Here is a 21,466-nt window from a genome sequence, read left to right on the forward strand (position 1 = left end):
GGATTTAGCAGTTAAGACACATGCATGCATTCCTGTAAGTCCAAAGAGTTATGTAAAACCATGAAATAAAAGTTACAACGTTATGGGAAAGTGACGTTAGGGGTATAACACTCAAAAACCTCATCAGTAACACATACAGATGAGAACGTAATAAAATGTAACATAGTTTTTGTATGTGCTAAATGGTTCCAAGATATTTACTACAATAAATATGGCACTTTACCTTGAAAAAGACATGAGGTTTACTTGCGTAAGAGGCCATCAGAAGGGTTGTGAATATTGTAAAGTGGTAGGAGAACTATTTGAAATCAGATGGCGTAATATCAGGTGTGGATAGATGGGTAAGGCATATAGCGCTTGGCGAACTGAGAGGGCTGTTAGTACTTGAGGTGTGTTTCGTATACTCCCGTGCATCTCACTTCAGCTGTGTGCAGTTTTCTGCATTCGCCTAGTGATTCTCGCAGATGTAACGGGATCAGCAACCATGAATTTGGTTCTGCTTAAATTGGTTCCTAACTTAGCAGTTCTGTTGGGACAAAGTCATGTTTTCAAAACAGTGTTATTTGCTGTAACACAACAAAACTGTATTTTTGAAAATTTCTTTGAAAAGCAAAGGATCTCTGAATATAGGTGTTAGTGTTATTTGAAATTTTAGCATTAAAACCTTTTGTAAATGTCTAGATAGACAAGCAGCATGGCTTTTAATTAGTTATCAAGTAGGTTTTGCTTAATTTCCATCAAGAATTCATGAAATAATTTTTAATATTTTTAAAAATTCAGGATCAAGAACAAGTACTCAGTGATACAGTAGATGGCAAGGAAATCTATAATACGATTCGTCGAAAAACAAAGGATGCCTTTTATAAAAATATTGTTAAAAAAGGTTATCTTCTGAAAAAGGGTAAGTGTTAACTTTAAGACTAAAGATTAAATTTCAGTATTTTACCATTAATATTTAGTAGAAACATTGTAAATATTGGGCATAAAAATTCCCATTGAGATTTGTATTTAATAAGTTGTTTTGACATGAATTATTATTTAGTAATTGACCATTGTTTAAAGCTTTTATGTAAGGATCCTTCAAAATGTAGAGTTTAGGTGTATTACGTCAACATGCCCCAGCAGAGTTTCATGAAACAGGCTTCCATATTTCCAAGTATATCTTTTAAATCTTAAAGTCAGTTCCAGTGCAAGGTGTTGGATTCTTTGCCCCCTCTCCACCCCATACTTCATTATTATTTTTCTTTTTTAAGAGAAACTTTTTTGATACTTGTCACACTCATTGTTTCCCTTTTTAAAAATTTTAAGTTTATTTAGTTATTTTGAGAGAGAGACAGAGCATAGGCACATGAGCTGGGGAGGGCAGAGAGAATCCCAAGCAGAGCCTGTCATGGGGCTCAAACTCATGACCCATGAGATCGTGATATGAGCAGAAATCAAGAGTCAGATGCTTAACCGACTGAGCCACCCACCTAAGTGCCCCAAACACATTGACTGTTTTGATGTTTCTGTTTTATAGATTTGCCTCAATTTGACATAAAGAAATGTCACAGGGTTGGCTGTTAGGGGGTGTGGTAGAAGAGTTTTTTTTTCTTACGACTAGAAAAAAATTACACCTAAGCAAGAGTTTTAAAGATTTTATCTTAATGAAATCTCCAGAGATGTAGTTCAGGTAATTTTGTCATTTACAAGGCATTTTTCTACAGATAAATTGAGGCATTTTTTCATTTTATAAGGATTGGTGTGTTATTGAAGCTTTGGAATAAAAATGGAAACATGATTTTTATATTTAGCAATAATGATTTTTATGACTTAATATATATATCACTTAATAGTTTATTATTTGGCTAACGGGAAGCATTTTTTTTTTTAACAGGCAAAGGAAAACGGTGGAAAAATTTATATTTTATCTTAGAGGGCAGTGATGCCCAACTTATTTATTTTGAAAGTGAAAAACGAGCTACAAAACCAAAAGGATTAATAGATCTCAGTGTATGTTCTGTCTATGTTGTTCATGATAGTCTCTTTGGCAGGTAAGAAATTGGTTTCCTATTTCTTTTTAGAATTGTTTTAATAATAAAACAGGTGGATGTGTTCAGATCATTTTTCAAAACCTAGCCAACTGATTCTGTGAGTCCTAAAATCATCTTAAAATGTCAGATATACTTTGTAGGGTAATTTCTGTCTTCCTTATTTATTTTAGACTAACCTGTGCATGAAATTCTACTCTTGTATTACATAGAAATCTTTGGAATGACACTTCCTTTAGTAAAACATAACCTGCATAAGGCATGTTTCCTCCCTGCCCCATCACCAGTCTTTTGAGTGACTGACTTTGAGTCTTGTCCTCTTCCCTATTGTATCACATTCCCTCTGAACTCACTGCATCTGATAGTCCTAAATACACTCAGTTGTACTATTAGCTTGATAGGCCTGTTCCTAAAAAATGTGATATTAAGGAACAATTTTAATATAAAAATAATTGCTTCCTAGGAAACAGGAGAGTACTTCAGATTTGGAGTTGAAACATTTTTTTTTTACATTAATTTCAGAGCTTTTCAAAAAATAAATATAAATGTATAAGCTAAAGGTGTATCCTGGACATAAGGCAAATCCAGCTCTTGATTACGTCTAGTTTTTTGATTAGGAACCCTGGCCTTTCTTTACCTTTCCCCATCAGTATTACTAATAATCCATTCTGGAGCCTTTTTAGATACATGTATCATTTTCATTACTTACTGTTACTAACACAAAGCCGTTAAAACAAATGGTTTTTACAACTTTTTTCTGCTGGAGGATGGCATTTCTAGTAAGCAAGTCTAGTTTTATCCTATTTAAGTTGAGAAAAGTTCATGTAGAGCATATGGCTTTGTCATTTCTTCTTTCCAAACTGGGTTTAGGAATAGTGTTATTGTGTAATTTTAATTATAGACAAATTAATAATTAAAAATTTAGTCATTTTTTTAAAATGGTCAAGGTTTAAGAAATGCTGACTCGAACAGATAGTTTATCTTTACAACAGGGCTTTTTGGAGCCTTAGCCCAAGTGTTTCTGTTGTGAATCAGTCACTAACAGGGAAGTATAATATGAAGTATTTTCATGAATCCTTTGGACTTTGATAACTCCTCCCACTTTTTTTTTAATTCCTAATATTTCATAAAAACAGCTATTGCAAAAAAAACAAACAATAATCTTTTGGGGAAGATAGGGTTTTCCAAGATTCCCCCCCCCCCCCCCCAGTATGGAATCTTGGCCTTCAGGTGTGGTTAGATCAGACTTCTGGCTCTTTTTCTGTTGAGCTTTCCCCTCTGCTTGCCTTTGTGTGTGCTGAATTCTTTGTCACAAAACATGGTAGCATAGTGGCATATGGTACCCAGACAAAGGAAAAGTAAGCATTCCCTCCAGTAATGATTGAAAATCCTGAGAATGCTCTACTGAGCCACCTCTCAATCAGTCTGGAGTGGGATTACCTTCATAAACAGAGGCCATCGGGTGCCCAAGTCCTGTTGCTGAAGATGATCACATCCAAATAGTGAGGCTGCTATGTATTCTCTGTGGGAGAGGGAAACACATGTTGGGGAGACAGTCACACTATTCACTACCAGTCACTGTTCCCTAATAGTGCTGTGAATAGTTCCCAGAGGGAAGAGATTTTGAGGACAAGCTTATTGAAATAAGTAATATGAAATAGCTGGCTCTTAAGCCGAATCTTAGAAGATGGGTATAAATTCATTTAGACAGTTAGATCAGAGCTTCCCAACTAGCGTGCTGCAAATTGGTTGAGATATTGGTGGTTGTAAAATGTTACCGTAATAAAAATATTAAATGTTTTGTATCTCAAAATCTATACAACTTGAAATTATGACTTCTTTTATAAACTGTTTTAACTTACTATTTTATTTTGGCAAAAGAACTGGCACATAACACTTGTGGACCAAAAAGCTCTCTGCAGTGGCACACACTTGGATACTTTCCTCTGAGTTTTTTCTTAAATCACCCATTTACTCTGAATGTTATTTTATTCGTTTTTTTCTTAATTTTTTTAACATTTATTCATTTTTGAGACAGACAGAGCATGAGGTGGGGAGGGGCAGAGAGAGAGAGAGGAGGAGACAGAATCTGAAGCAGGCTCCAGAATCTGAACTGTTAGCACAGAGCCTGACGCGGGCTCTCGAACTCACGGACTGCGAGATCATGACCTGAGCCAAAGTCGGACGCTTAACTGACTGAGCCACCCAGGCGCCCCTTATTTTATTTGTTTTTTTGTTGTTGATCATCATTGAAGTTACTTTTTGTGTCAGTGGTAAGACTTAGTTTCATTTTGTATTTTACATTTACACTTTTTTTCTGTTAACACAGAAGTTAACCTTGCATTTACTGTAAAATATATAAGGGAGTTTTAAAAAAAATAACGAGATTTTTTTTCATTGTTCTTTATGATTGGCTTTAATGTATAGACAGTTATTTTCCCACCATAAAGGGCATTTTGGTGATTACAGCTGGAAAGTCATTAAATTCACAAGATAAAAACAGTAGCCTTAATTTTAAAAAATGCAGCCTATTAATTAGGCCTCTTAAGAAATGTATTGGGGTCAGAGGCGCCTGGGTGGCTCATTTGGTTAAGTGTCCAACTCATTTCTCATTTTCAGCTCAGGTCATGATCTCACAGTTCATGAGTTCCAGCCCCACATCAGGCTTTGTGCTGACAGCACGGAGCCTACTTGGGATTCTCTCTCTCTCTCTCTCTCTCTCTCTCTCTCTGCCCCTCCTCCACTTGTGTGCATGCTGTCTCTCTCTCTCTCTCTCTCTCTCTCTCTCTCTCTCTCTCTCTCAAATAAACTTTAAAAAATGTATTGGGATAACTAAAGCCAATACAGCTTCTCATCCTCAGCCTAAATATTTTGCATTTACTACTAAATAAAAGCTTTCCCCCCCTCTATTTCCCCTCCCAATCCCCTCCCCTCCATAGATCTGTTCCTATGGTAACATTTTATTTGGGAAGTTTTCTGGGAACTCTTGCAATTAATAGCTAAAGCTAAAGCCAGAATGCTTCACACAGAGTTGGAGTATTTGCTTGTTGAATCAGTGTGCATGGAAATTGGCAGTTTTATGTTTGAAGCCAAAAAGCAAAAGAACTAGAAGAGATACCATTTTCAAATAGTATTTGATTGTGTTCAGATAGTATTATCAGTAAATGCATTGGTGGGTGTATCAAATGATAGAGGCTGTATACAGATCCAGAGGTGACATTTTCACTACACACTGATGAATCTGCAAACATTAGAGAAATACTTGGAAGTACATTGTTGGCTACTCAAAGGATTACCAAAGAAATTGCTGAGGATAAAGTATATAAAACAGTAAATTATATCTTCTGCAAGAAGATCTTGCAGAAATAGTATTTAAGTTTATGATCAGTGATGAAATTTCATGATAGGAACATTTAAAGATTTTTACATCAAAAACTCATTCTGGAAAATAAGCAATACAGAGAGGCTCTCATAGTAAAAGTCTGTCTTTGGACCTGAATTCCACGCTAAATATTATAAAATGGAGTCATATAAAATCCAAGCTGCTTCAGCTGCACATGTTTTCAGCTTTATGGGAGGAAAGAGGATCAGAATACCACTCTGCTGTTTGAGACCAGAGTCCGTAAGTCATCCAGAAGAAGAGTTTTACTGAAGTGTTATGATCTATAAGAAAAATCTTCTTGGTGAATGATTCCCACTTTACAGATTAGTTGAAGAATGGATAAACTTCCTCAAAATTAGAAGTAGAACACAAAAGTATATTAATATGTTCTGATAGGTTATGGATTCAAAGCAGAAATACAACTTTGGAAAAATGAGGTTAAAAATGACTCCCTATTGATATGTATAATTTCAGTAATAATCTTAAAGAATTATTAAGACAAAGCTACATCTGTGTAAATTTGGGGAAAAGCTGTACCATTATTTTGACGTACTTTCTATGAACAGGCGCAAGTGGACTGAAAACCAGTTTACAGTATCAAAAAGAAAGGTTAACATTACACTTGCCAATTAAAGGAATGGCTGCTAGAGTTAAGGAAAGACTGTATCTTTTTTTTTTTTTTTTTAATGTTTATTTTTGAGACAGAGAGAGACAGAGCGTGAACAGGGGAGGGTCAGAGAGAGGGAGACACAGAATCTGAAACAGGCTCCACGCTCTGAGCTGTCAGCACAGAGCCGACGCGGGGCTGGAACTCACTAACCTCGAGACCGTGACCTGAGCCGAACTCGGCCGCTCAACCGACTGAGCCACCCAGGCGCCCCAAGACTGTATCTTTTAATGCAATTTAAAGAGACTGAATTATTCCTGTTATGGTTAATATTAAGAAAGGAGTTTCAGGTTGTAGAAGAGCAGTAAATACACATTTTCCATTTGCTGCAAGATCACACAGCTTGCTTCTTGTACAAAGTTTCTTGGCAAAGGTGGCTTTTAAGAATTTGAAGATGTTGTATTTAATGAGACCAAGTCTAAACGTGGTATGAAAAAGTTACGTTCATGGGAACTTAGGTACGTCTTTTATTTTAAAGAACTGAGTTTTTTTTTAAATTTTTTTTTAATGTTTGTTTATTTTTGAGAGACAGAGATAGAACATGAGCAGGGGAGGGGCAGAGAGAGAGAGGGAGACACAGAATCTGAAGCAGGCTCCAGGCTCCGAGCCGTCAGCACAGAACCCTACACGGGGCTTGAACTCAGGAACTGTGAGATCATGACCTGAGCCGATGTCGGACACTTAACCGACTGAGCCACCCAGGCGCCCCTCAGTTTTTTCAAAGTATGCCAGCTTACCATCATCAACTTTATTTTGGGGGGACTTACTGTGAAATAGTTGGGTAGCACCAAGAAAGAATGGATGCCAAGAAAAACAGCATCAGCAATATCAAGGAAATGAACAGACACTTCTACCAGATAGTAGGACTAGTGAAAAAGAGGTTGATACCAGATTTTGTATCCTGGAATGCAAATCTGATAGTACAAAAGGGGAAATTGTGGATGAATGCAGCACTTTTTTTCTTTAAAATACATGGCTGACACTGAACGTTTCTTGCTCTGGGTATGGCTAGAAGCCTGTACACTGACCTGTGGCTTGTGCGTGGAATGGAATGTGAAAGTTAACGACAGCCCCTGTAGTAGAGGTGAACCGTGCATGTTTTCCTAAACTGCTTTAGCTGCACAGCTATGTGGTTTTTCCAGATCATTTTCAATATTAAGAGGTCTCTAAGCATTCTATTTCTTTATATTAAACTTCTCACTTTTAAATGGTTTTACTTTAAATATAATCATTCCAGCAGGACAAGTTGAAAAACATTTCAGTGACTGAGTTATTGTAGTGAATATTTATGTGGGAATGTTTTATACTTTTTATCTTTTCATAGGCTTAATCTTTCTTTGTGGCAGTATTTACTGTTTATCTTCATTTAGGAACAATGCTTTTACTGGATATTAAATTTTAAGTTGACATTTTTTTCAGTATTTTAAAGATATTTTTCTGCCTTCCAGCATTTTCTTCTGTTTCTGATTCTGATTGTCTCTTAGAAATAATCGATCTTTTTTTTTTTTCTCTTTGAGGTGTACTATATTTTATCTTTTTCTGGTTGCTTTGAGCTTTTTCTTTAGATTTTTAGTAGCTAAACAATGTAATGTGCCTCCGGTAATTAAAAAACAAACACTTTACCCTAATGTTAGCAGAGCTTCTTCAGTTTGACACTGATGTCTTTTGCCAGTTTCAGAAAATTCTTGGTTATAATCTCTTTAAACAGTTCTTCCACCACATTCTTGTGCATCTGCTCTGTGTGATCCATGTTACATCTTTACGTCCCATGTGTCTATGACATAGTTTTCCACGTTTTTCATATTATTTTCCTTTATGTGCCTCAGGCTGGGTATTCTTACTTGACTTTCAATTCACTAATCTGTTCTTCTGTAATTGAATGCATTTCTTGAGGTCTTAATTTTATTAATTACATTTTTGAATTTAGAATTTCCATTTGATTCTTTTATGGATGTAGTTATCTGGCAAAATTGTCTATTTTGTTACCTGTTTTCTTATACCTTTTTATTACAGCTATTTGAAAGTTGTATCAAACAGCATCTGGATTATATGTAGGTCTTTCCACTTTGGTTTTTTTTTTTGTTTTGTTTTTTGGGTTTTTTTGTTTGTTTTTTGGCTTTTCAGTCATTTGATCATGATTCCTGGGATGTCTACTTATGTTTGACTAAATGGTGGACAATTCTGTATGAAAAACTGTGGAAGCTATGGATAATGTTATTGCCTCCAGAAAGGATTGTTCTTCTGCCAGAGGAGTCCCCTCAGGGATCAATTGGAGGTATAATGGATGTATTAGTGAAGGCCGTTCTATTCCTGGATTACCCTTATTCTCAAGGCATGGCCCTTGTACGCGTCTTATCTCAAAGCCTTTTCTTTTAAAGGCCCCAAAGTCATTTGTCTCCTAGCAATATGAAACTGTTCAATGTGCTGGTTTGGCTTTTGAGCCTCTCAGATGCGGCTTTCTGCTTAGCGTTTCAGCTTCTTGCCCTACACAGTTAGAAACTGGCACCACCTTGAAAGGAAAAGCTGTGGAGAAAGGCAGGCTCATCTCACTGTGATCTTGGCCTCTTAAGTCTTAGCTGCTTTCGTTGTTCTCTAGTGATTTCAAACGTTGTTTTTTGTTTCTAATTTATGAAGCCGGCAAGGTCAGACTGATTCAAGATGCTTTCGGATCCTGAAGTTTCTAATTGGTATTTTCTATTCTTTTATAGCCTTCTCAAAACATGAAAGGATGGTTTTTATCTTTAATAAATGTGTAAGCTTGTACTTGGGGTATTTTGCTATGGCCTCCTAACATTAAAAGATATAATCTTTGGTGAAGGCAACTAAAAATAACATTTATTGAGTTTCAAACACATGAAGGTCCTTAAAAAACATTTTATGATCATTTTCAAGTCTAGTTGGAAAGCCAGTCCATCTTCAAAAAAGATACAAAGTACTATCTAATGTACTTCCCTGTCAAATGAATTCTAGTAATGGTGTGTGCTATTGGAGGACAAGAACTAACATATACTGTGTATCGCCATTGGGTTACTTAATCATCAGAACAAGCATATGTGTGAGCAGATGATGTTTCCATTTTAACAAATGAGGATAGATGGTCAGTTGTAAAAAAAAACTTTTTTAAATACATAAAAATAGATTTTAAAAAATTACCCACAATCCATTGAGAGATAACCATTAAGAACATTTTTGGTCTAAGAACATATCTAGTCTTTCCAGCACATCTAAATGTATATTATATATCATTCTGAAGTGGTGAATTTAGTAACATTTTGCTTTAAAAAATATTTAGATGGACAATTCTAGCATAAAACTTTTTGAAACTTTGAAGGATCCATAAAATTTCAGCGGTGCGGACAAAAAGTTGTCTAAAATAAATGCAGCTGGCATTTTTTTTTTTTTTTGTTTCCCCCAGGAATGATCTGGTACATTGGAGTAGTTCTCAAAATTAAGAATTATGTTAATTGTTAGACATTATATAATTATATGTTCTGATTTTTTTTTAAGTTGGTGTGTTTTAATGCTTTTTATTAAGCTTCCTAATAACTTTTCTGTTTGTATTTTAAAGGCCAAACTGTTTTCAGATAGTGGTTCAGCACTTTAGTGAAGAACATTACATTTTTTACTTTGCAGGAGAAACTCCAGAACAAGCAGAGGTAAGTTCATTGTTTTTTTCAACTACTGCAAGCTTTTATTTAGCTCATGTTTTCTTTTGAACTAGAATAGAAAACTATTACATTTATGATAAAGACATAAAAAGGAATACTGAAATCATCTTTTTATTTCAAGGGATGAGAACTTTGATGTGTACAATTTTTTTATAAAGAAATGCACAAAACTGCAGTGAAGGGCTATTAGGAATGAAAACCTCATTTTAAATTGACCTTTTTAAATACTCTGTGATGTTGAGTCCAGCTGAAAATGCTCATTTAAAATCCTCTCTGCAGAAAGGTTATAGATATTCTCAGTACAACTGAAAGGTAAGCCAGTTAGTTTTGCTAACAGGCACTGTTATTCTTCACTAGTCCATTCCTAAAGATAGAAGTTCAGTCATCAAAAAGAAAAGTATTTTAGGAATTTTCTATTTTCTCCTACTCTGCATGTAATGTCTACTTTCAGCACTGGGCATTGATCCATATGCAATGCCCTTCTTAAAACTTTTATTAAATTTTAAGCCGTGTTGTGAAGACACTTTGATTTCTTTGAGCCATAATGTTTCAGGGGCGTTTACTGGTATTTTGTACAAATATGGTGATATTTGTTCTGCTTATAGTCTATGGAAGGAATCAGAAGGTGGTTAAGAGGTCAAAGAAAACAACTTTGCTGTAAATAGAAGATAACTTGCCAACTCTAGATATGAGGCAGAAGCTCTTTAAACTGGATCCGGGCATGTGTGCCTGATTTGTAAATTATGAAACTATCTCAGACTCTAGAATAAACTTGATGAATGAGCCATATTATGTTTTATGGCTCATAATTGAATGTCATGTTTCAAATCTTTCCAAAATATTTCAAATAAATATTAACATATAGCACAGAAAAAAAGCTTGTTTTGTGGGTACTATTCCTAATATTTAGATGCAAAAAGTAGAGTTCAAATCATTTCGGTAACTTAGATATATATTTTCTTAATGCTAGAAATTGACTTAGCAAAGAAATTTAAACTTCATTATCCAGCCTTCCAATTATTTCACTATGATCCCTCTTTCTAAATAAAAATGTGTTATTATACTCCATGGCATTTCAGTATAAATAGAACATCTTCTTTTTGTACTTATATATACACTTTTCATCTTCTTTATTTCTGTATACCACTTAAAGTCCAAAAATACTACTGGTATTTCCAGTTTCTGTTACTTTGGTGGCCTGTGGGATCTGTGGTTACTCTTCTATTTCTGAAGCTATGGTAATTGATTTGGTCTTAATTTGTTCTATAAAGATGTTCTGTAAATATTCACAGAGTTCAGACTGATTGAAATAGCCAACAAGCTAGAGAGAAAACTGAATAAAGCAGTAGTACAGGACTTTGTGGAAATATGTAAGCCAACGTGAAGCATTTAGACTTATTTTTGATAAACCTAAGATGATTCTCTCCTTTCTCCAGACCACTAGATAAACATTTAAAAATAAATGGCTTCAATTTAATTGGAATATTAGCCTGAAAATTTTCTTTAATGTTCCATTTGAAAAGCTTATTAATAACCCAGATCCCCTTACACGTTTCTACCTATATCCTGGTCTAAGGTAAGATTAGAGTACCCGTCATCAGACCAGTCAAAACACGGTCAATTGGTTTGGTACTCAGCCCTCCTTTCACAAAACATGACTGCTTAATGACCATATATAATTTTAGCTTGGGACTAATTAATGGTCACTCGTGGTGTACTTAACATTAATTTAGGGATTCTACAGAAATACAGTTTTAAGAATTATTATAATAGTTTTGGTCATTGTTTTAACTTTATGGGGCCACAAATGTATTAAAGTGCAACATACTGTTCAGTGTAGAAATGGCAGTCTGGAATAGGAAATAACTCTTGAATTTGAAAAAAAAAATGATCAGAAACTGAATAAAGTATAGTATATTTCTTTGAAATGCTGTCATTTTTTTTGTAGGATTGGATGAAAGGTCTGCAGGCATTCTGCAGTTTACGGAAAAGTAGTCCAGGGACATCTAATAAACGCCTGCGTCAGGTGAAACTTAATTTTCTTTGATTTGAGGTTGTCACATTTTGCTTTGTTACTTTGCTCTTCATTTTTATTTCTAGCTGAACTGTTTTGGGCAACATTACAAACACTTTTGAATTCTGAAGAGAAGTTTGTCTTTCCAGGAGTTTTAAAACCATGCTTCTGCTTGCTTCAGTAGCAAGAGAAATAGTTATTTATGAAAGAGAATATTCTTTATATACCTAAGTGGGTACTTAGTCCATAATGCCATCTTTTGAATACATACCAAGGATTTTATTTCTTCTACTTAAAATAACAGTACCAAACCAACAACAACAAAAACCATTCTGTTGGGCACTTTCATTATTTTTTTCCTCAAAAAATTATTTTGGCCTGCTTTAAAAAGGTAGCACTAAAGGTATTTTTTTGAAAATAATCATCTGACTTTAAGCATTAATCCCAGTAAACTTTTCAGTTTTTCACTTTATAGTAATTGCTTTTGAAACCTATTACATAACTAGTACCCTGTCTTATTTGAACCTTAACATGTCATACGTGATCATTTTATAGAGTTAAGCTGGGCTTTCTCTTTCTTCCTAGGTTATGTAAAATCAACTCTATACCCTCCATATCTTTTTTTTTAATAGCTATCCCTAGATAGTTGGAAAAAGTTAAGTAATTTTAACATTTTGGAGTTATGAGGAACATTTAGTAGAGTATTTATTTATGGAAATTTCTAGTAATCTTTGTGAATTTAATATATTGCTTTATTTCAAGTGAATAAATGGTTAATATTTAGATGACTGTAAGTTATAGTTCCTGTAATCAAAAGTCTAATAACCCTTTCTCCAAGGACATTTAATTATACACATAATTGTTATGTGTTCTCAAATCATAATTTAACATTTTGTAAGCTCTAAAAAATCAGACTAAGTTTTTGCATATTGTGTCTTGTGTGAAACTTTATAGCTATAAAGTTACCATTTTTATCTCTTGAGCCCTTTTGCAGGTACTCTGCTGGAACTTTTACACATATTATTGCTAATCCTTACAACAACTTGCAGTGTAGACTTGATCCTAATGTTATTGTAGAGGAGGTGAGGCCACCTTGTCCAATGCCACACAAGTAGTGTATGGCCAGAGGGAAAGAGGGCCTGGTATTAGAAAGCAAATGGTCTAGGTTTTGGCCAAAACTGACAAATAACTTAGTTTCTTTGGATTTGTATATTTTTCTGTAAAACGAGAAGGCATAATCAGTGTATTAAAAATATTTTCTGGGGGCGCCTTGGTGGCTCGGTCGGTTAAATGTCTAGCAGTTGGTTTTGGCTCAGGTCATGATCTCATGGTTGGTGGGTTCGAGCCCCACATCGAATCCTGTCTCCCCTCTCTCCTTGCCCCTCCCCCTGTCACACTCTCTCTTAAAAAAAAAAAATTAAAAAATAGTTTCTAGCTGTAGAGGTTTATAGAAATAAATCTTCCAAATGAACTTTATTTTAACTTAGAGGATTTTGATTTGGGTGGTGACAATTGTTTACTTACGTTAATAAAAAATCCTCTTTGTTTCATTTTCTCTGAACCACTGTTTTTTAGTAAAAACGATGCATTTCATTAAATTACTGCAAGAATATAATTGGAGGATTAACTTGTAAAATAAAACTGCACTTTTTGTGAGAAGAATTATTTCAAATGCTTGAATGTTGTATTTTATATATCACACAGGAGGAAAATGTAATTACAGGTCATTTTCTAAAGAAAGGAGAAAAATAAGTTACTTTTGGTTGGTTGGTTGTTATTTTATACTAATTGCTTTTGAAGCCTAATGCATAAGTCTTAAAATCTGGGGTAATAACTTTTGTGTTTCCTTTAGGTCAGCAGTCTTGTTTTACACATTGAAGAAGCCCATAAACTCCCCGTAAAACATTTTACAAATCCATATTGTAACATCTACCTGAACAGTGTCCAGGTAGCAAAAACTCATGCAAGGGAAGGGCAAAACCCAGTATGGTCAGAAGAGTTTGTCTTTGAGTAAGTCTTATTTTAGTATTACATTAAATCATTTTCTTTTATCCTGTTGCATTTTCTTTCGTGGTCCCTTCCCTTCCTCCCCCCATCATCTCTGTATCTCAATGGTCAGAACAAGGTACCAGTCCAGGCGTTTTAATAGTACATACTTTTTTTTTTTTTTTTTTCCTGCTGTATATGGTCACTTTTGATTAGTGAAGTGCTGTGTCCTTGGTTTTTCACCTAGTTACTAATGTGAATTAGCGTTACTGACAAGTATAAAATCATTTACTAACACACACACAGAAAATGTTTACAAGGGTTTCCAGGATTTACTTGAGGTTAAAGATAGTAGGAATGATTTGCTTGTCTGCATTCCTGTCTTATAGATAATAACATGTTTTGTATCCATTTTTAAATCCAGCATGTTCAAACTGTTTAGTAGCAGATATAAAGAACTTATTTGATACTAGAAATAAAAGAATTAGATAGTTTGATGCCAGGATGTTTTGTTAATTCTTTTTCTTTTTGCTCCTTTAGTGATCTTCCTCCTGACATTAACAGATTTGAAATAACTCTTAGTAACAAAACAAAGAAAAGCAAAGATCCTGATATCTGTAAGTTGATACAGAAATTTCTTACTGAAGTAAAACACGTCATACTTTTTAAATTTATATGAAATGTAGTCTAAAACAGAGATTTACAAAAGAGCAAATGGCATAATTTAATAACATAGTTTCTTTTTGTACTTCTAAAAAGCTTTGATTGTTGAGAAAACGTTTAAGAAAAAAAAGGCCAAAATCGCTAAATTGTACCTACTGTAAATTTAAGTCCTTGTTACTAAACTCTGTATCATCTCTCTCATCTTCCTCTCCCCAGTAGATGGGAAGAACGAGAGGACAGTGAGAGCGGCCCTCTTTCTGTGGTGCTTCCACTATCCCTTCTTTCTACTGTTTAGGTTTTTCCTCTTTCCATATAGTTTGATGTAAGTGAATAAAAGCACTCTATTAATTTTTTTTCTTTAAATTAGTCTACTATTTATTCATTTCTGATGAACCTTCTCAGTGCTTGTTCTTGGTAGCACACCTTTGCCCAGCCTCTGCTGAAGCAGGTGGCAGTGGGATTTAACAGTTCACACCACACTGAATTAGGCTAATACCTTCTTAAAAGTCAGGCGTAGGGAAAGAAATGATAGGCATTAACAGATCAAAGCCTGAATTTTTCTCTGTAAAAGTTATTGTGTAATTTCTGTACTATTTAAATGGTTAACATTTTTTTAGTGGTTTCCCATTACTTCAAACATAAAATCCAAACCCCTGGTAAACAGAGAAGAAAAGCCCTTTCCTCACTCACTCCTCCCATTGCTTTCATAGTGTATCTGTGGTATGTCCTCTCTAGGTATGCCAGCCTTCTTAGTAGTTCTTAAGTAATCAATGGATTTTAAACGTGCCCGCTGTACCTTCTGTTTGAACTGTGCTCTCTTTTTCTTTTTCTCTGCCTTTCTCTTTAGCTACACTTCCCCATCCTGTTACACATTAGCTTTAGGGGTTACCTGTTTGGAATGGATTTTTAACCTCCACTGGCTGAATTATGTATTATTTCTCTGTACTTTGGTAGCATTAAGCACTGTTACAGCACTTCCCACATGGAACCATAATTGATTTCTTGCCTTCTTGGCTAGACGGTGACCTCCAATGCAAGTCAGAGACCATGTCTTAATCATGTCTGTGTCCCATGTCCCTGCGCACCATAGTCTGGCACACAGTAGGCATTCAGTAAGTGAACGAAGTATATGAAGTGTCAACTCTTGGTTTTGTGTTACCACTGAAAAGTCCTTTAAAGCATCTAACACTATAGAGAAAACAAAATGTCAGGAAAATTTACTTGTATGACTAATTATAGTGTCATCTTTTTAGATGGTAATCATTTGATGTTTTTCTATCAAAGTATTTATGCGCTGCCAGTTGAGCCGGTTACAGAAAGGGCATGCCACAGATGAATGGTTTTTGCTGAGCTCCCATATACCATTAAAAGGTATTGAACCAGGATCCCTGCGTGTCCGAGCACGATATTCTATGGAAAAAATCATGCCAGAAGAAGAGTACAGTGAATTTAAAGAGGTATTAAGTTATTTACCAGTCTAATTATTTTTGATGGAATTAACAGAAATATTTAACATTTAAATAAAAGATCCATTAATTATAGTAATGGTATAGCTTAATGCACAGTGATAGGCACAGAAGGTTGAAAAGCCTTGTGCTAGGAAGATGTTGGTCTTAAGAGACTGTAGATATGTAGGCAATAAACTCATTCTAGTTTTAACAGATGTTTTCAATAGAACAGATTTCTGAATAGAAGAACATAACACAATTCCTGTTAGTCTCATTGAGAGTTTAATGCCGCATACTTTCAACAATCTTTCTTGATGTGCTTTTTAGCTTATACTGCAAAAGGAGCTTCATGTAGTCTATGCTTTATCACATGTATGTGGACAGGACCGAACACTACTGGCTAGCATCCTACTGAGGATTTTTCTTCATGAAAAGCTTGAATCATTGTTGTTATGTACACTAAATGACAGAGAAATAAGCATGGAAGGTAAAGTATGGACGTTTTGGTGTGATACTTTAAAATGACATCATCTTTAAAATTCTTGGGCTGGCTAACATTTGGCTGTGGGAACCAGTTAGTATTTCAAACAAGTTTCTGTCATGGTGAACTATTAGAAGCCATAAGAAAGTGACTTTTTGTCCCTATTCATGGCACATGGTACTTGATTTTAAGAACAGTTTGGTAGACTTACCATGTTCTCTTGTTTATATTTGACTTACTAATCCATTGCACAAAAGTTGAGTGATGGTTGCATTTTATTTGTAGCAATGCAGCTGGATCCACAGTGCTTTGTAACAGCTTACATATTTGTCACAATTAACCCCTTTCCAACTAGCACTTTGGCTCAGTAACGGTGCTTGCTTCTAGGTTCCCCAATAAATTGTAGAAACTAGAACTATTTCCTCCCAATCATAGAATATGTAAAAACATACAGATTTGTCAGGAAGGATAAAGTGATGGTCCATATGTTACACTGAGATTGTCATTTTTGGCAGTGTTTGTGTTTTTTAGGTCATCAATAGCCATACTTTAGGCTAATGATTTATACTGGGACTTTGGCGGGGGGGGGGGGTTCATTTTCTGCATTAAAAAAAACGAAAGTATAATTGACATAGAATATCTTCTTAGTTTCAGGTATATATGATAGAGACTTGGTGTTTTACACACTACAGAATGATCCAAATGATAGGTCTAGTTGTTTATGCCACATAATTATATTCTGATTTGGAAATCAACTCAGAGTTTTCAAAGCATGGGCTCAGTGGACAGCAAAGCTGAATTCCGATAGGAGTTTTGTCACTCACTGGCTCTTTGGTCTTACAGGTCATAGAATCATTTTAAGCCTTTTTGTTCTCTTCTTATGAATATGGCAGTGTCAACACCGTCTGTTGATGATCTAATGAAGTAGTAAAGTCCTTTGAAGAGTTAAGTTTTAGAAATATAGGTTGTTATTATAATCAGTACTTCAATGCTGCATACAAATGAGGTATTTAAAAATGAAGTTAATTTCCAGTCTCGTTCACATTAGTACAGTCCTTTACAAATAATCTTTCAAAATAAATACTTGTGTAGATGAAGCCACTACTCTATTTCGAGCCACAACACTTGCGAGCACCTTGATGGAGCAGTATATGAAAGCCACTGCTACACAGTTTGTTCATCATGCTTTGAAAGACTCGATTTTAAAGATCATGGAAAGCAAGCAGTCTTGCGAGGTACGAATTTCATGTTTAAGTATTTAAGTAAAGGGGGTATTTTAATAGGTAATGCTTTATAGCTAATTATGTTTTAAGGCAAATATATTAGCTTCTAAAATTATTCATCAGAGCACTTACACATTTTGTGAGACATTTAGAAAAACATTAGACAAAACAGACTTTTTAAAAAAGATGTACTTTGAGATTAAAAATCAGAAATTGCACCAGGAATTAATGAAAGTACTTTCTCATTTCTCCTGCTGTACTAATGATAAAGGATATGCTGCTTTCAGAAAGTGTATATAACATAAATTGAAGTTTTTGCTGGAGACTTTAACGTTTTATAACATAGTTAAGGTCTGTGAAACACTTCATAATAACAACTAGGGGTGTCCTTGAAGGCTTTTTGGGGGAAAGAAGTACGATATAATCCATTCAAAAGCAGATAAAAGCATCCTTTTAGGATTAATTATTAAGCCTTCAGTGTATATTCATAATAAACCATTAAGATAAAGAATGGAATCTCACATGGCTCTTCTCTCATCTGATTTTCAAGGTAGAAAGAACATCTATAGAAGGAAGATATTAAATACATTTTTTAGATCTGATACCAAGTTAATAAAAGAAGGAATTGCTTTTGATAACATACACTGGGACCTGTCAGATGTTAATTTTGCACCAAGTTGCCAGTTTTTACTAATTAACATAGAGGGAAGAAATTGATTTAGTGTTGAAAACCTGGGGTAATGACATAGTTGGCCTAACTGAAATGGATACAGAAGTGGAGAAAGTCTGAAGAGAGTCTGTGGACACTGGATTCAGGCTAGGGAGTTGAGACGTAGATAAATCTAGTCCATTGTTTCTAGATCAGAACTCTTAGATCTCAAGGGGTACTGGAAAAATGTTGAGAAACGTTCATTATTCTGCCTACGGCATTCAGAAAACCCTTTCTATTTTAATCATTTTTTTTCCAAATAAATAAAATAGATTGTATAATCTATGGTAATCATTCTTCTCATATTCCTGGTATATTTGTGAATACGTGGCCACTAAAGATGGGGTTTTGTCTTCTAGTTGAGAATATATATAGTTTTTAAATAATGTCTAATTCAATTTGTGTGCCTATAAAAATCTATGGTAAAGCATGGTGAATGAATAAAAGAGAACTTTAACACTGGTATTAATCCCAGAACAGCTGAAAAGTGTTGAATAATCACTGCTTATTCTTCAGTTGAGTAATTGGAAATTAATAGTAAATGAGCTCCAAAGAGCAGACTGCCTTAAAATTCCCATTTATACTTACCCCCAAGACTAAAACAGATTGAAAAATGGAAAAACAGAGAACCTTGAAAACAACTATTTGATTGCCTTGATTCATTTGCATTTATCATTGGCAAGATGCATTTATATTGATTTATTCCTTCTCTTAGTTAAGTCCATCAAAGTTAGAAAAAAATGAAGATGTGAACACTAATTTAGCACACCTATTGAACATACTTTCAGAACTTGTGGAGAAAATATTCATGGCTTCAGAAATACTTCCACCGTAAGTGGTGAAATTTATTAATTTGACAAGAAATTGTGTATCTGCATTTTGAAAAATTTGTATTTCTAAAACATGTGTAAGCTTTTCCACTGTCCTGTTTTTATACTCTGAAAAAGTTAGGGTTTTTCATCTTTATAAGGTAAATTGTGTTTAAGGCAAAAGAGTGACTTGAAGAAACCACTGTGGTGACATATTTACATGAACATAAAAACCTTTTTATATAGGCTACTATGTCTGGTTTCTACGGTAACTTGGTAGTGAGTAGAGACTTAATAGTCTCAGATTTGAGGGGATCATACAGATCTTGGTTAGATATGCACCAGATAATTAGTATCTGCCTAACAGCTGTTAGTGTAAGTGAACTCACTCAGGTAGGAGTGAACTTAAGTCAAAAATCTGTCTTCCTGGCATCTAAACTTAGTATTTCCTCTGTATCCTCATTCCTGTACTTTGTTTCATCTTTTTCATTAATACAGAAATATTCTAAAAATGGTAAATTTCTCCCAAAGTAAATGTAAAGAACTAGCTGAATGAATTGATGATGACAACTTGTTTTCGTTATCCCTTGCTAAATGTGTTGTTACTTGTAGCAGAGTACTTTTGGGGTGGGGGGAAGGCAAGTTGCATTAAAACATGTATTTGGTAAATTAAGCTTTTGGCTGCAGTGAGATCAGCATTTTGCCTCACTCTATGTATTGAGACAATTGTGTTGTTTTGGCAGGACACTGAGATATATTTATGGGTGTTTACAGAAATCTGTCCAGCACAAGTGGCCTACAAATACGACCATGAGAACAAGAGTTGTTAGGTAAGGCTCATCAATTCATTCATTATATCATTATGTATAGCATGCATGGAGAGTCAAGTGGGTAACCGTGAAAATTTGAAGACTAACAACTAACAGTATTGAAGACTTTTTTTCTCTGACTTTGATGTCAGAGTCCTGTTGAATATTTTCTGAGTTCAGAGGCTTTGAAACTATAACTTTACTGTGGGTTTTTTTTTGGAAGTTACTAAGAGATGTTTAGCTACTGTATACGTTTTCTAAAAACCTGAACACTCATAGTTAACTATTTGGGATTTTATCTTATATAGTACTCTTCATATACACAACACATATCTACATGCATATAGGCATATACACGTATATGCACAGAGAAGAGGAGGGAAGGGGACAGTGGGAGGAGTGGAACAGATTGATGTGATGCTAAAGAGGAGGAGCAATATTTGACCCTTGAGATACTGACTGTTTGGTTTATAATAGTCTGTGACTCTGGGCTAATCTCCAGTGTAGTTGTGAAGCTGTGTTTCTGTGTGCCTGCTGTGCAGTAATTAGGAGGAATTGCTTTGGCAAGTCACAGAATGTTGTATCTTACACAAAGGGACTTCATTATCATTATTTTAACTTACTTTTCCAATGAGGAAGCAGCTCTAGAAGAGGTTAAAATTGTTTGCTTAAGGTCATGTAGTGCTGAGGCAGAACTAAAGGCCAGGCTTCTAAGATCCAGTCAAAATCTCTAAGCTATTATAGGCTTTTGTTAAGTACCTCCAGCCCACTGAAGACAACTGGAGATTCAGTGCAAAAGCATCAGAGAATATAGCAGTCAAATAATAAGATATTATGGAGAATATATACTGTCAGTCATTTTATATCCCATTAAAAAGAAGTTAGACAACCACTCAAGACACAAATACTATACAGGTGATTTTGAAAAATGTGTGTTAATCCTGCCCCCAGCCTGAGTTTTGTAAAAGAGGTTTTCTACTCTTTCTACAGTTAAAATTTCTCTTGGTTAGTAATGATAGGACATGAGTGTTGAAGAACTGTAGATTCTGTATGTCTTGGCTTTAGTAGTGACTGAGAATTAGAAAAGAATTATAAGCATGTTTCAGCACAGTTGTGTATATGATGTAAATTAAAGTTTTTGTAAACTCAGTTTCAAATGAGTATAATTGTTAAGCAAATGCAGCAGGAAATTCTGCTATGTGAATTGTTGGACACTATAGGGTTTTTAAGGGGCACTTATGCCCAAGGTGATGATTTCTGACCCTAGTGTAGGTCCTAGTATCCTTTTTAAAGTTAAATTCCCTCTAAAAATACACAGAAAGTAGACTTGCATACTGAAATTCTTTCATGATTAAATGTTGGTAGGTTAGATTTCAGATTCAAAGACTTAAGTATTAAAATGTTTTCAAACAAAATTTATGCAAGATTCTTCACAAATTAGTTTAAAAGAGGTATTTAAAGAGCTGATAATTGTGTATTACAATTGCAATAAATGCTATCTGAGAAGTAACAACCATTTCTAAGAGTCCAAAAAGAAGTGAACTGTTGTGATGTTGGAAAGTAAATGCTGAGGAGTT

At 34.7% G+C, this 21,466-nt stretch overlaps 2 protein-coding genes across 3 annotated transcripts in view; both read left to right on the forward strand.

Annotated features, from left to right (window-relative positions):
* Positions 1 to 21,466, forward strand: part of LOC125935814 (cytochrome c oxidase subunit 7C, mitochondrial) — a 994,084-nt gene that overhangs the window by 603,990 nt on the left and 368,628 nt on the right. The gene's annotated exons all lie outside the window — the stretch shown is intronic.
* RASA1 (RAS p21 protein activator 1) overlaps positions 1 to 21,466 on the forward strand; it is a 115,133-nt gene that overhangs the window by 84,608 nt on the left and 9,059 nt on the right. The window contains exons 10-20 of the mRNA XM_049649773.1: positions 781 to 901; positions 1,877 to 2,033; positions 9,648 to 9,735; positions 11,696 to 11,773; positions 13,614 to 13,771; positions 14,288 to 14,364; positions 15,695 to 15,867; positions 16,186 to 16,345; positions 17,432 to 17,574; positions 18,987 to 19,102; positions 19,824 to 19,910. Coding sequence (XP_049505730.1) covers positions 781 to 901; positions 1,877 to 2,033; positions 9,648 to 9,735; positions 11,696 to 11,773; positions 13,614 to 13,771; positions 14,288 to 14,364; positions 15,695 to 15,867; positions 16,186 to 16,345; positions 17,432 to 17,574; positions 18,987 to 19,102; positions 19,824 to 19,910 — 1,358 coding nt within the window. The remainder of the gene's footprint in view (positions 1 to 780; positions 902 to 1,876; positions 2,034 to 9,647; positions 9,736 to 11,695; positions 11,774 to 13,613; positions 13,772 to 14,287; positions 14,365 to 15,694; positions 15,868 to 16,185; positions 16,346 to 17,431; positions 17,575 to 18,986; positions 19,103 to 19,823; positions 19,911 to 21,466) is intronic.

The sequence above is a fragment of the Panthera uncia genome, assembly GCF_023721935.1.
Source record: "Panthera uncia isolate 11264 chromosome A1 unlocalized genomic scaffold, Puncia_PCG_1.0 HiC_scaffold_17, whole genome shotgun sequence".
In the NCBI taxonomy this organism is placed as follows: domain Eukaryota; kingdom Metazoa; phylum Chordata; class Mammalia; order Carnivora; family Felidae; genus Panthera; species Panthera uncia.